Raw genomic sequence first — 14609 nt, forward strand, 5'->3', positions numbered from 1 at the left:
CTTGGAAAGTAAAAAGCTGTTATGTCAAACTTCCTGAGCAACCTCAGCTGCCCCAATGCATTCCAGGCAAGAGAAGCTGTTTCAGAGATAGGAAGGGATTGGGTTATACTGGAGTGATGTGCTACAAGATCTGCACTTTGAACTGCATCCAGAAGTGAAGAGGTCATCAAGGCAGCTGCCAAGGAGCTGGTGAAAATATTCTGGCTGGTAAACTGCTCTGGCTGAGGGGTGGCCAGGATCAGCTCAAGTCATATTTATCTAAAATACGTACAGATTTTGGTTCACCTTAATCAATTTCTAGAATTTTCACCAAATTAGCAGTTGGAAAGTTACTAAGTTATCTGGTAAACTATTTTGAGGATGAACAAGGGCTTCATAAATGACAGCAGGAATTCTATAATTAATGACTACATGAAGTGTAAGAATTTTTTTGTGCCCCCAAACGATGTTTTCAGTGACCAGAGGTACTCCCACTTGTGGCTCCTCTCCAGTGCTTACAGTGTTCCACACATAACCATGTCTTACAGAAAACACAGCTTTGCACACCAAAGTTTTATGAAGATGTAAGAAACTCTAACCCAGTTTCTGTAATTACTAATCCCACTGTAAAATTCCAATTCTGTCTGGACCTTCTTTGTAGCTGCAGCAGAATGATTTAATGTGGTCTCTATCAGGTAGTCTCTTGGTTGATGCCAAAGCATCTGTGATGTCCAGCTTGCAACGTTGAGTGAAACCTTTATCTTCTCTTTCAACACCTTTGCTGTTTGGTAACATGACAAATGTTTTTTCCTCATATCCGTGTGAATTGAAGTCCAAAAGTTCACTCTGGCTTATTCTAAATTTAATTCCAGTATTGACCTCTTTATTTTACCCTCACAGTGACCTGGCAAAAATCTCCATCAGTCTCCACCTCTTGAATTCTGTTTGATCCTTGTAGGTTTCTCCATGCATTGGGGGCAACTTGCTAACTGCACCTTGTCACATCCTCTGCTGTTTCTGGGTTAATGGTGAGGTGAAATGCACTGTTAGCACCAGGTTTAAAGCTGGTTAAGCTGCTACAGGCAAAGAGAATGTTCACTTTTATAATGATCACTTTTCACAGCTGTGAATGCCATCAGTGGCTTCCTCCACAGCAGGCCCGGACCTCACATCTGAACCCCAACATTGTGCTCAGAGTAGCAGACACCTCCTGGGACAAGGGGGACTGAGGGTGCCTCCCTTCAGACATATAAGAACATGGGGGAGGGAAAAACAAGAGGAGAAAATAGAGACAAGCATAAGAAGTTGCATTGCTCCCTGTGAGATGTGGTGTTTTTCAACCTAATCTTTTGATAGGCTGATGTGCTGCAGATCTTACAGCATGTTAGTTATAAATTCAGCATGCTGTTTGACAGCTACATTTGATTTGGGTTCTTTCAATAATATTCAACGAATAACATAATCCATTTAGACAAGACCAAGAAACTCCTGCCTTTTTTTTTTTAACCTCATTTTTGAGAAAGCAAATTGTATTTGCTAATGAATAAGCTCAGGAATAGGAGCTGACTACAGGAACTTTTCAATTCTCTGGTAGAATCTTAAGACCTCACTAGCAAAACCCTTTCCCACCCTGGTAGTCATAAGTGAAATTCTAGGCCAAAGGGCTTAGAATCCTCATTATTTCTTCATGCAAATATTAGTTCAAGTTCTGGTTGATTTTTATTTTGTTCAGCTCTAGTTGTTCTTGGTAACACTGGCAAGGCCAATGACGTGCTTTAACTTGATACAGCTCAGTCACACAATTATATGAATATTCCACCAAGATGATTCATGAACTGCATGCAAAATTTGTTCCTGTAAGACACTTCAGAAGCAGGCAGCCCTGGCAGTGAGGTGTTCTTTGAAGTCACAATGCAATGACTCCATTAACTGAAATAAAAAGTGAGGAGCAGCAGTGTTGCCATCAGTCAGAACACAGAGCACTGACATTCAGCAGCATGTTGTGTAACAACCAGGATCAATGGTCTGCCTGTGTCTAGCTCCAAATGAATACAAAGCAAGATGAATGGAAGCAAGATCAGCTAGGGAGTTTATTTTATGTAAAATATAAACATGTTAACAGGAGAAAATACTGTTTTCTTATGTTACAACCTTAATAACCAACATGAGATTTATCTTACAGTTCTGCAGGCAATGCAGTGTTTAATTACATGTACATGATTAAAAAGAGAAGATAACTGTAAAATACACCATGTATTGTACACTTAACTAAAAATTCATAGTATATTTTTGCATCCCCAATTGTGTGCCTAATAATTTTACTACCTCTTACTCCATTTAAAAAATCAGCACAAAATATGTAAGTAGTTTTATTATGATTGCATCGTTTTGACAAGGTAGAGAGGGGCAGAGATATTTACAAACAGATAAGCAGACTCAAAGCCTCCAAAAAACCCAGCCCTTTCTTTATTTCTTCTCTTTCATTTTCCCCCTATACTACACTCATAATCTTACAGCATACAGCGACTTTAATCCTACAGAGTCATGGATAAGTTAGGGACCTTGTGTTAGGCTGTCTTTCATAAAAGCCACTGAAGCTAGAAAATTGTCTCCAGGAAAAGCGTCTGAACCTGTGACATGGCTGCCCTTGGTGTTGCTCTTACTGTTAGAATGAGAGCTGAGAGAACTAGGGAAAAAAATTAGTGTGTGAACACAGTCTGGGGTATTTGTAAATATAAACACCAGTGACAATACAAAGCCAGTATTTAAGTTCAGCCTCTTTGAGGAATGTCATAACTATTCATGAGGTTTGGGGGAGCATGGACAGAAAGGTTGCAAATATTCATTAATTATCAACTGTGGCAAGCAAGTGGTTTGGCATCTTCGCAAAGGGTTTGCTTCTGCCACATAGGAACCCATGGGAGAAGGGTTAGGATTATGTAGAAGATGGAGCACCAGTTTCAGCTGAGTACAAGCTGAGGGTTAGGGAACTGCATGTCAGCTCCAGGTCCTCCTACAGACCTACCATGCTACCACAGAAAGGTCACTTCCTTTTTAATATTCTTACACATAGTGCCACTGCCACCTGCAACAGGGGATTAAATTGACAGCTATGAATGGCACACACAGTTTTGTTCACATGGTGCAGTAGTCCCAGACTTGATAACCAAATTAAGGAGAATTTTTATTAAAGAATTATAGCAACTCTGAAGCCATGAATAATTAGTTATGTGCAGTTTCATATTAAATCATTCAGACAAAGCCAGCAAGCAAACCTCCTAGTGGGTTAAGAATAACAAGCATTAAAGAGGCTTAGCCCAGATGGTCACATCAGGTGGGTGCATTCCTCCTGATCTGACCTACTATGCAGGAGAAGTGTGTTAATCTGAATAAATCTTGCAGACAGGTTCAAGCAGCCTCTTAGAAGTAATGCATGTTAACTGGAAAGAAATTAAAAGGCTGTCTGTTGAGGGTTCCCAAGAGCCATTTAGATATTAAGTGCCATGTTATATTGAGAAGAAATACCTCAGCAACAGAACTGATGCAACAGGAAAAATACTTGGTTTTTTCATCGATCAAAGAGAATACGAGGTCTAAAAAAAAATAAATCTAAGAATAACCTTTGCATTAACAGATACCACAGATGCTGGCCTCTGAGAAACATCCAGGGTCTTTCTCAGATGGTTTATTTGTTTGGGGTTTTTCATACCAGCACTTATCCTAGTTCATTATCTTTTCCCTTTATATGAGTCCAAGTGGAGGGACGGAAGATAGAAAAAGATTGCTCTCCTTCTAGCACTCACAAGGGCTGAGAATAAGCACAGCTCTTAGGGTTATTCATACTTGAGACTGTACAAAGCACAGATAAAATAGCAAAGAGGGCAATACCTGCATCATCAGCTCACTGACAGCAAACCCTGTGCTTGGGGAAAGAGGATTGTCCTGTGAGAAGTGGAGCTTCTCTAAATTACAGTCACTGGTAACTGTGCCACAGATTAAAATATTCCTGTCATTCTCAGATGGGTTAGCAGGGAGAGTGCAAAAAAAAGGCTGTGAAGAGTGCAAGTCGTCACATACATAGCAGACACAGTGAATGCTGCATCCTGGCTATGTATGAAGCAAGATTCATGAACACACTTTTTGGGCTTCACAAATTTACAATCCAACAAGGACTACAAGCCTGAAAATGGAAATTGGCTTGGAACTAGAGGTGCTGCATCACAAGCAAACAGCTGTAAAAGCAAAAAGACAAAGTCAAAATGTTAAGCTGATTGGAATTTCACAAGATTGACATTGTTGCTTAAAGTGCTTGGGTTGACTACATTTAAAAAAAATCAAAGTACATAAAAATTAAAACAGGAAACAAGTAATTTTATCTACACAAGTTATTATACAATTACAATAACAGACCAACAAAAGAGAAATAAATTAAAACAAACACTGATAAAAGGTACTAGCAAAGAACAGGTACACATCCAAAACTTAAAATTTCTAGTACATGTTCAGCTGTAAGATACTGCTGAAGTTTGTCAGCCACAGGCAGCAAAAAAGAGAAAGAAGAGTCTGATGTCGAGAGGCATCAGATCACTGCCAGCTGCAAGTTGTCAGCTCAGGTCCAAAGTACAAGATGCTGTAACAGATGGATGAATGCAGTGCCATGTATGAAGATAAAATCCAGGTTGTGGCAGCACTTCAGGACCCACCATGTAATGTGAACTTCAGTTTCAGCTTAGTTAAGCCTTTAATATCTTTACTAACTCTAATGCTAAGGAAACAACAACTGCTTTATTTTCTTTACTCAAACTGCTAGAGGAACAAGATTTTAAGATGTTATCTACTGCTCTGAGATAACTGTAAATTATTCAAACATAGGTGACAGGAGTAATTTTCGGACTTAATTTCAACAAGGTGTTCTGCTTCACTGGTATGGCTTCTCCACCACTCTGCTCTTCTTCCTCCCTCTGCTATGACCCCAAAATAGAAATTACATAAAATACTGACAGCCTGTTCCATGTGAAACATAAAAGTTGAGGTCTGGCTTGTCCTCCTCAGTTAACTGATTCATCAGCGATGCAGTGCTTCTTTGGGTTCAATGGAAAAATAGGACAGGACAATAATGTTCTTTTTTCTAAGTAAGAACATAGTAAGAATTATAAATGGACAATGCATCTCAGCAACAGTATGTGAAACAAGCAGAAAACTTCAGATGTCATTAGGTCTAATATACTTAGAAAATGACACCATAAAAAGAGTAATTTTAAGGAAGCACAGCATACTATTAGACATCTACAATTTTGTTTTCTAGGTGCTGCCTGAATAGCTTTTATTTTCCTAGATATTTTTCCACTCTTTCACAAGGGACTGGAAATCTATACATAAGCATAAAAGGATTACATTTTATTTAGACAACTAAAATACTTCACATGGCACTATTTTATGGGCACTACTCATACAGCAGTCATCAACAGCTTCTCCGGGGCTGAAGTCAACACATTCAGCACACTGCAGACTGGATATAATTTATAGGACTGTAACTGCTTTTTTTTTTTTTTTTTTAAATAGAAGTAAAATTCTGCTTAGTTTACCTGGTATTAGCATAAAGTGATAATTCCCCAATTTTTCAGAGCTGATGTCAGACCACTAATGTTGGACTGCTGTGATAGCAGTGCTGTGACCTTTTCAGGGACTAGCATAAATTTTTAAAGACTTAGTCTAGTAATTTTACTCTCAACAACAAACTGCAGATATCTGTATGATTTACAACTCTGAGCTATCTTGCAGCTGGAGAAAATCTGATGTTATTTTCCTGTACTTTAGCACTGAAATATTAATTCATATTATCAACATTAAAAAGTAGTTTTCACATAAGTCAATTGAAATGTGGAAAAATTTCCTAAAATTGAACTGATCTTAAAATACTTTTATGAAAAATTAATCTCTATATAAACCTGAGTCCTGAACATTCAAATGATACCTTAGGAGGTTCTTTTTTGTTGCTTGTTTTAAAATTGCAGAATGCCCTAGGAATGCTCACCAGTAGAATGTGAAGTACAGAGCCTTGGACCAGCACTGGTTGATGCTGATCTATAAAATGCCTTCATTCACAACAAGGAAACCTTACCCATTTTAAAAGGCAAGAGATTATTGTATTTTTATATAGAAATTCTGAATGCTTAAGAATGAATCCATTAAAGAGGGATTTGCCAGTTTAGGTTTTCACTGGGAAAGCTTCCTGGCTTCAGTGAAAGTTAAAGTTCCTTGTAAGATATCTGTCTTCTGCATCAGAGACAGAACATTTAATTCTAACATCAATAAATAACCAGAGCTACATCAAAATTATGGTTGTCTTGAGCCTGCATACTATCCTTCACTCGTGCATGTGATCTCTGTAGATCACTACTATTATTCACCTAAGTAAATACTCTAGGGTTACATTCTACATCTGTTTTCTTGTATCCATATAATAACATGATAAATCAAAAATAATGTTAGATGAAAAGTCCACCTGTGTTTCTAATTCAGTGTAAAGTGCTACATTTCTTTAGTTTACAAAATGGCAATTGATAAATCCAACTGAACTTGAGTTACAGTAGAAGCTAGTGCTCATTTTCACCATTATTTAACAAAATATATTTCACATCCACAATCTATTACAATGAAAAAAGCTATTCTCTTCCTACAAAAGACTAAAATATATCATTTAGCTGCACCTCAAAAGCCATTTTTTGAAATGCAGTGTTGGCCATAAAGAGAAAATAAAGGGCCAAAAGCAACATTTTCTAATAAATTCGAGAGTGAATGAAATATAACCAGCAGAATGTAAGAATTTCCTTGGGAATACTGGAACCAACTGCAGTCCCCCTGAAGACAAGAAGAGTGTTTTTGCTGTTGACTTCACTGGAATAGGAATCTGACAATTCAATTTCAAGACTTGTATAATAGAGTGAGTGTCAAAACAAAGTGTCCCCTCTGCTCCAACCTGCAATCAAACTCTTCTCATACCCTATTGATACTTCCTCCTACAGTCACTCTTTGCCAAATTCCCCTATGTGAGTTCAGCAATTTTACCAGCCTGTGCATGAGTACTGCCTGCTAAATTCACCCAGTAAAATCAAAAACTAAGCCTTTAATGTTTTTTACAATCAGACATTCCAGAGCTCTGTTTCTGTCGTGACCCAAATGCTGTCAAACGTGGCCAGTGTAAACTAATGGTTATTTATTACATTATGTTGCTAAGAAATGGACTTTGTCTTGAGAAATGAAAACTGGACCTACAGATACTCAGAGAATTGCAGGACCACACCACATCTTACGTATTGTACAAACAATACTTACTTAAATGGACTATGTAATGTCTGTCCTGGTGGATATGTTATACTTGAGCAGCATTGCAATCTCTTAAGACTCAATAAAGTAAATAACCTATGATGTTATTTTAACAGAACAGTAATCTCAATTTCTATGAATGGAATTTATCTGTCTGTCATATGTGTCATCTCACTTCCTTCATTCCTGTGCTCTGTAAATTGTGAAGTCTCATCTCTCTATCTCATGATAAACAAAGTGACTGGACATACAAAATTATTTGGTTCCACTGTAATTTAAATCCCACTATGTGAATTTTATGCCTGGGGTTATGCAAAAATATTTTAACAACCTGAACCTTAAATAATGCAAGAAGAATACCTTTTTTTTTTTTTTTTTATGAGAGAATAGCATGTAAAAAAATCCCCTATACAACCAAAATTGCAATCATCATGAAACAGATTTTTTTCCTTACACTTAAAATGGGTAAGTATATGTCAGGGTTTATGGAAAGGAATGCTTTGTAATTCAGCACAACCCAAAGCCATTTAGAAACATTTAAACAATTTTGCACGAAATGCAATGAACACTTCTATATAAAATACTACTCTAGATGGATTGGGTTAAACAGTTGACATCCAAATCTTATTATCTGTAAATGTTAGTCCAGATAAATTCCACTAAAATCTGACTGCAATTAACTCTTCAATCAGACTTACAAACTACAAACAACTCCTTCTCCCCAAAACAAAGTTCTGCATGTCAAAAATTGAAGGTTATAGTTGATATAACATAGACCATTTAATAGAAGACAGAATGTATTGTTGTTCAACCATACAAGATGTGGTCTGTGTCAAAGCAGGTTAAGGGGGGCCATCACCACCTCTTCTGTGCAGCCCCATTGTGCGCATTTGTCACAGTTTGCCAAGTCACTCTCTTGACTGATAGAATAAAATATAGCCAGACTCTGAATTTTTTGATATATCAGAGGTCAGACCATAGAATTCTTCAATTGCTTGAGCATCTATTTTCTGCAAAATAAATTTTAAAAAATTATGTGCTATTAGGTGAAAGGAATACCAAACACAGGTTAAATTACAGCAAAAACACAGAAGACAGATTCAGTTATTTGTTTCGTGGTAGCAATTAGCAAATCCTGTTTGCAATTTAAGCACTGAAAAGGTAATGTTTGGGGGCTAAGCCCTGCTGGTCTCACTCATGGAACTCAATAGGAATGTCTGTCTCAATTTAACCAAATTAGACTTTGCAATAACTGAGGCACTCCTTGGAATACAGTGGTGAACGCTGCTAAAACAGATAAATGTAACCCTGTGACTTTATGTTTCTAAAATTTCCAGAAACCTTTTTCAAAACAGGCCCCACCAAATGTCCCAGTGCTTACTGTCCTCTATTGGATTTACTCCTGGGAATTCAGACTCAAGACCACGGTTTTGCCAAGGTGCCACAGTGCCATAAAGGGTTTGCTTAGGAATGAACTGCAGAATGCTTAAACAGATTCTGTAATAGCTGTGGGCCAGATACTGCTCTAATTTGCATCCAGACAAATCCAAATTAACTGCAGAGTCCATATTTTCTTTTAACTTCATAACTGCTCAAAACTTAAAATTCTACAGCAATTCTACAGCAATGCTAGCTTTACCCAATCCAATTTTGCCAAGGGGTATTGCCAAGTATTACAACATACTTCCCACATATTTTAGGTTTTAATGAATTGAATTAAATTTAATTTATTAGATATAGAAAACATTCCAAATTAAAATACCATATTAAAAACATTTTATGTTGCTCTGAAATAAAACGATCTCCATTACACTGACAGAATAAGAACTACAAGATTAATAATTCTGTTTGCAACCTTACTTCCTAACAGCTGAACATTACACATTACATGTGTAATTACATGTCACATTACAACCAAACTGTGGCTTTGCACACTAGAAATCTACACCCAGATCAGAATTTTAACCCCACATAAAGAGGAGAACATAAACACAGAAATTTTGCTCATGACCTTCAGCATACTGACCTCTACAATGTCATCATCAAACAGGAGCCAAAATCCATGGCTTTTCACAATAGTAATATAATGTCCCCGATTCGGTCCACTAGAAAGCAAAACAAAAACACAAATCCCAAAATATTAGAAGATACCATTGAGTCTGTCTTGATAAGTCACGTTGCTCTGTGCAAGCAGACTGAATTATAACTAAATGTTGTGAAGAAAAAAATCAACCCAACCTTGGTGGTATGGTAGACTTTTACTCCTTTCACCTTTTTAATGACTTATTGAAGACTTCATCAAATGAAATATAAAAGTGTGATTTTTTTCATCTGTGCCATGGCCATTTGCCTGCTTGTGGCAGGCATCAAATACTGCAATTATTTTTAAAACAATATGAACTAAATTTAAGTGGAAAAATTGTTTGCTATCATCTGTGAATAATATAGTTTTTGAGAAGAGGGAGAACAATATGTATTCCTAGAGCCCCAAGGATTTGTTTGTTTGTTGGGGTATTTGACAATACCCCATATGTGAGGAGTTTTATAAATTATAACCTTCTCATTGCCTTAACAGGACATCAAGGAAATCTGTTTTGGGGCCTACATCCCAACAGCACCAGGCCCTCAGAGTCCTGGCTCCCAAGCTCTCTCTCTCTAAGTGGGCTGAAGAGGAAGGAGACAGCTGCATTAGTTTAAGCCAATCCTATGCCTTTTGAGGGCCTGAGACATTGTTTTTTAAACAAGTACAGACTTATTTTGATGGAGGGTGGCCAGGATGCTCAGGCCATGGCACAGGCAACTTGGTGCAGTAGCAGGGTTTATGTTCTCACTCTTCCCACATTTTGACAGGCATGCCCTTGGCAATAGTTCAAGATATACATGTAAGTATCCTACCTTCCACAGTGGACAACAACTGCTACCAAGTCATACATCCGATCTAAGTTGACAGCATCTCCAGATGTGTTGAAGAGACGTAACTCCAGTGGGAATACTACACGGTAAGACAGCTTAGTGTACCTGTGCAGCTGCTCCATGTACTTGAACCTCTTGAGATGTAAGGCAAGAATCATTGGCAGTTTTTTTACTCTCATCCTGTGAAACCATTAAAGTGCATATGATAAAGACCTGGCCAGTTCAAAGCCATTCTGTCTTTCCTTAATGAATAAGCTTTTGCATTATTCAAGCATTTTGTAAGTAACTGTGGTCAACTATCAGAATCTTCTAGACTAAGACATGTAAGAGCTTTTAATCTGGCTGTAGGTTCTCTGGCCAACAGAGAGAATGTAGGTGAGCTGTAAGAATTCTAGGTATTTAAACACAATAAATATTGAGGAGGAGGTCTGTCAAAGCCCAGGAGGGATGTGGTGAAATAGCCTACCCTTTGCTTACCTTTTCTGTGCCTCTTGTTTACTGCAGCAAGTTTCACAGTAGTATTTCTGTTCACTACATAATGTCTCTGTGTTACTGAAGTCTCTGTAAATAAATACAATTATCAGTTTTAAAGGAACTTAACACTTTGAACACTGGAACCCTAAAGAGGCACACAGGATTAAAGCCTCTCTCTGCTGTGTAGAGTTTTCTAAAACATCTAAAGCAACTCTACTGGGATTTGCAAAGGGTCTTAAGGCATCTGGCTGCTATGACAAACTTGCATTAGTAGCTGAGGGCCTCCATCCAATACAGGTGGGAAGTCAGGTATCTCAAAGTGGGACTTGTATTCTGGTCTCTTACATGTCAAGGGTTGCCTAGATTTGGCTGTAGTCTCTCTTTAAACTATTTGTAGAATGGAGCAGCTTCAAGTGCACTTCTCTCAACCACAAATAGCTTGCATTTTATGGTGTGCCCCTGTGAGATAGGTTTGAATCCTCTTACACAGAAGCAATAAATTAAACTCAGTTTTCTGTATCCTTGAACCTTTTGAACTGTCATCCAGAAGTTATTTGACTATACCTTCTTTTTGGCTAAAAACAAAAGTTTCAGCTAGTATGGAAGGTTTTGTAAATCCTGATCAAATAGATAGATAATGCTTGGAAATCTTTCTGTACTGAGCTTTTGAAGTGATAGAGGCAGAAGAAGGATGATTTGATAGTGTCTCAGTTCACATAAAACGTTTCTCAGAAGTAACAATGCTGAGATATGCTTCAGAGCAGAATTTTAGGTAACTAAAAAATTCAACTGTAAAATAAAACTTTGGCAATTTTTTGTCACCTCTAGTGTTACATTGCAGATGAGCAGGTGTTTTGAGAACTACAAATACATACATAAGCATCAAGCACAGGGTTTCCTTTTGACTTTGTGCCTTCAACAGATACATCTAAAGTACAGAACTGTCCTTTTGGTTGAACATACACTGCACCTAAGACTTCTGAACTACAGACAAATCCAGACCCAGTAAGCTCCATTCTACCAGTGCAGTTCACACGTACATAGGCTGAAGCCACACTGTATGCAAGTCCAGCCTGCTCTTACAGTAGGTTTACAAAGGCAAAGAGAGTATTCTGGGTGATTATTTCTTCCTGGCATCATCATTAACATGGGTAGACTGGAGAGATGAAGACTGTATAGATTGCCAGGGCACAGGTATTAGAAGTTATTTACGTAACGTCAAAAAAGGGGAGGATTTTCCATTTTCAAATTTTAAGTTCTTTAAGGTTGATGGAGCATGACAGAGAGGCACTTCAGATGACTGAATAATATTTGTACTAGCTGAGAATGCTTTTACAAGGATTTTTTATTTATATGGTCTTAAACAAATATGATCATAAAGTGCTGAACTTTAGGACAAAGTACATCCTCTTGAAAGATAGGTTGTAACAAAATTCTAACAATAAGAATAGTTTGCTATCTAAAAAAATAAAACATGATCTCTGGAAAGGATTTGCTTCAGTGGTAAACATCAATCACAAATATCTGATTTCCCATTTGAATTCAAATACAAAATAAACTGAATTCAGCTGTTTCCTCTGAAACTCAGAATAACTTTTCACAGAGTCATACAGGAAGAGATGAAACTTTAGAAAAGATTGGAGATGGGTTCTGTGTGTGGGGAACATAAAGCTGCAAGATTCAGCAGAACATGCTTATGGAATTTTTATGTCTTCTGTTAAGGAAGGAGTGAAAAAGTCTGATATTTATCTTTAAAGCCCCTATAGTCTCAATTTAAAACAAAAAAACAACCAAACAAACTTGTGGAATCTATTAGTTTCCTTCCCACCTCAAAGTGAAGCAATGGAAATAATAAATTCCTAACATAAAGAAACATGTACAGATGGTAGAAATTTGGTAGAGATGTTTGTTCTGTGCCAAGCCTCCCATGCAAATGAATTAAGCTCAGATAGTTTCTAAATGTGTTAGTTATTCTGAAACTAATAATATCTAACATTTTAAATGATTGCTATGGGCATTATATCTGTGAAAGCTTGAGAAACATGTAAATTCTTGATAAGCTGATGGACATTATCTCATACACCCCTTAGCATTCGTTCTTTCATTCCTTTGTCTTCTACTTCCACCTGACAGGCTGTTGCCCTGTTCTACTAGAGCAGGTGAGGGACAGTTATGGAATTTAGAGGTAGAACTAACTCATTTATTCAGCCCATATTAATGCTTTTTTTCTGTACTAGGAACAAAATTGGGGGCGTACTTATAAGCAATAACCCTTTCCTTGGGAGAAGGGAGGTGTGCAGGGTGAAAATTAGATGCTTTTTGCTCTCCTTTACAACTGCAACTGAAGCTGTTTCATCAATGGAGAATTTTTATTCTTCTACTGTATAGTGAATAGTTACAACACTGGCTGACCTTCATGCAAGAACTAAAGACTTGAGGAACTTCTCTTTGTACCTGCAGAACTAGTTTCAAGTAATTTCTCTTTTTGACTCCATTAATGCCAATCTGCATTCTGTTTATATGGGCTTTTAACAGTAGACAGACATTAGAAAGACACCATTCAGATATACTAATTTATCACTGACATCTTGTGCTTGCATTTCTTTACAGCTTCTATGCTGCAGTGTGAAAGATGTTTTCCACTGTTTATATGTATAAATAATAAAAATTCTCTGTTTTCAGAGAGGAATGAATTCTTAGTGGAATAAAATAGCTCATGTAGACTTGCTAAAAGTCAGGTTCAAATGGACTGGTAAATTTTGCAACTCCTAGTGGAAATAACAATAATGGATATGTACTATATCTGTTATTGGACTTCTCTTGCTTTGGGTCTGAATGTCTACCCTATGGAGTTTGACTGTGACAGATGCTTGTCTTCTTTGGACCTGTTGTGTACAGAAGGACCTTTTCAATCAGAAAAGCTACAGAAATAGCTAAAATGTATATTCATATGTAATGGCAAGGAAAGGAATTTACTTATATGTTATCTTGCATAGTTTTTCTTTAATCCACATTTTAATGCAATATCACTTAAGCTGTGAAGACACAGCAAAGCAGTTGTCAAAAAAAATCATCAAAGTTTACAAAAAGAATAATTACTTGGCTGTTCCTTTTAACAGAAACCACAGAAGTGCTTACACTTCATTTAGTAATGCATAATGCCATACAGCAATGATAGGAAATACAGACTCTAATTGAATACATATTTTTTAAACAGAGGTAGACATGCTGCTAGTGAATAAGACAATAAGAATAGACAATATGCAATGATTCTTTTCCAATTTAATCTGTAAATAGCAACCAGCATACCCTAACCCAAGAAAAGAAAAACTGGGATTTGCTTCTCTTTCTTTCTGAAAGGAACAATCAGAGGACTTAAAAATGCATGTCATGATGTTGGAGTAAAGGCAGATACTGGGATGTACAAAACACTTCTGGGAGCTTAATAACTAAGAAATTAAACAGAAAATTGGAGAAAGCTTAAGGATAGATGGCAACTCATATACAACAGCAGTTTCTACAAGTTCACCAGACTAAGCTGAAGAAAAAGTCGGAGCTCAGCCTCCAGTAACTGTGTAAGACAGAACCAGATAACAGCTTAGGTTAGAAAGGACATGAGAAGAAGCACACTTCAGCCTCCTTGCAGGTCAGTCTGATTTCAAATTGCCATTGAACTCCATAGGAAAAGGTTAACTAATGCTGACAAAACCAAGTTCAAAGGAGTGGCTACAGTGCAAACAGACACCTGTAGTACCAATACTGGTTCAATTTTCATTGACTGTGAACAGACAGAGACATCAGGGGCAAAAACCTAAAAATAATGCACTCCTTTCCAAAGCTGGTCTCCAGTTTGTTCACATTTTAAAATGAGGCTAGTTACTGCAGTGTGACTACTTGAGTTTTAGGGACTGCTATAC

At 37.2% G+C, this 14609-nt stretch overlaps 1 protein-coding gene across 3 annotated transcripts in view; it reads right to left on the reverse strand.

The window, feature by feature from the left end:
* Positions 1-2041: 2041 nt before the first annotated feature.
* The window catches only part of USP46 (ubiquitin specific peptidase 46), a 32687-nt gene continuing 20119 nt past the window's right edge, over positions 2042-14609 (reverse strand). For 2 of the 3 annotated variants that reach the window (XM_008491826.2, XM_030449651.1), the window contains 4 exons: positions 10696-10779; positions 10201-10398; positions 9332-9410; positions 2042-8315 (listed from right to left, as the gene is read on the reverse strand). In XM_008491826.2, the coding sequence (XP_008490048.1) occupies positions 8214-8315; positions 9332-9410; positions 10201-10398; positions 10696-10779 (463 nt within the window). In that variant the 3' untranslated portion in view covers positions 2042-8213. The remainder of the gene's footprint in view (positions 8316-9331; positions 9411-10200; positions 10399-10695; positions 10780-14609) is intronic. The other variant, XR_003987517.1, reaches the window with a different exon arrangement.

This window comes from Calypte anna, chromosome 4A (assembly GCF_003957555.1).
Source record: "Calypte anna isolate BGI_N300 chromosome 4A, bCalAnn1_v1.p, whole genome shotgun sequence".
In the NCBI taxonomy this organism is placed as follows: Eukaryota; Metazoa; Chordata; class Aves; order Apodiformes; family Trochilidae; genus Calypte; species Calypte anna.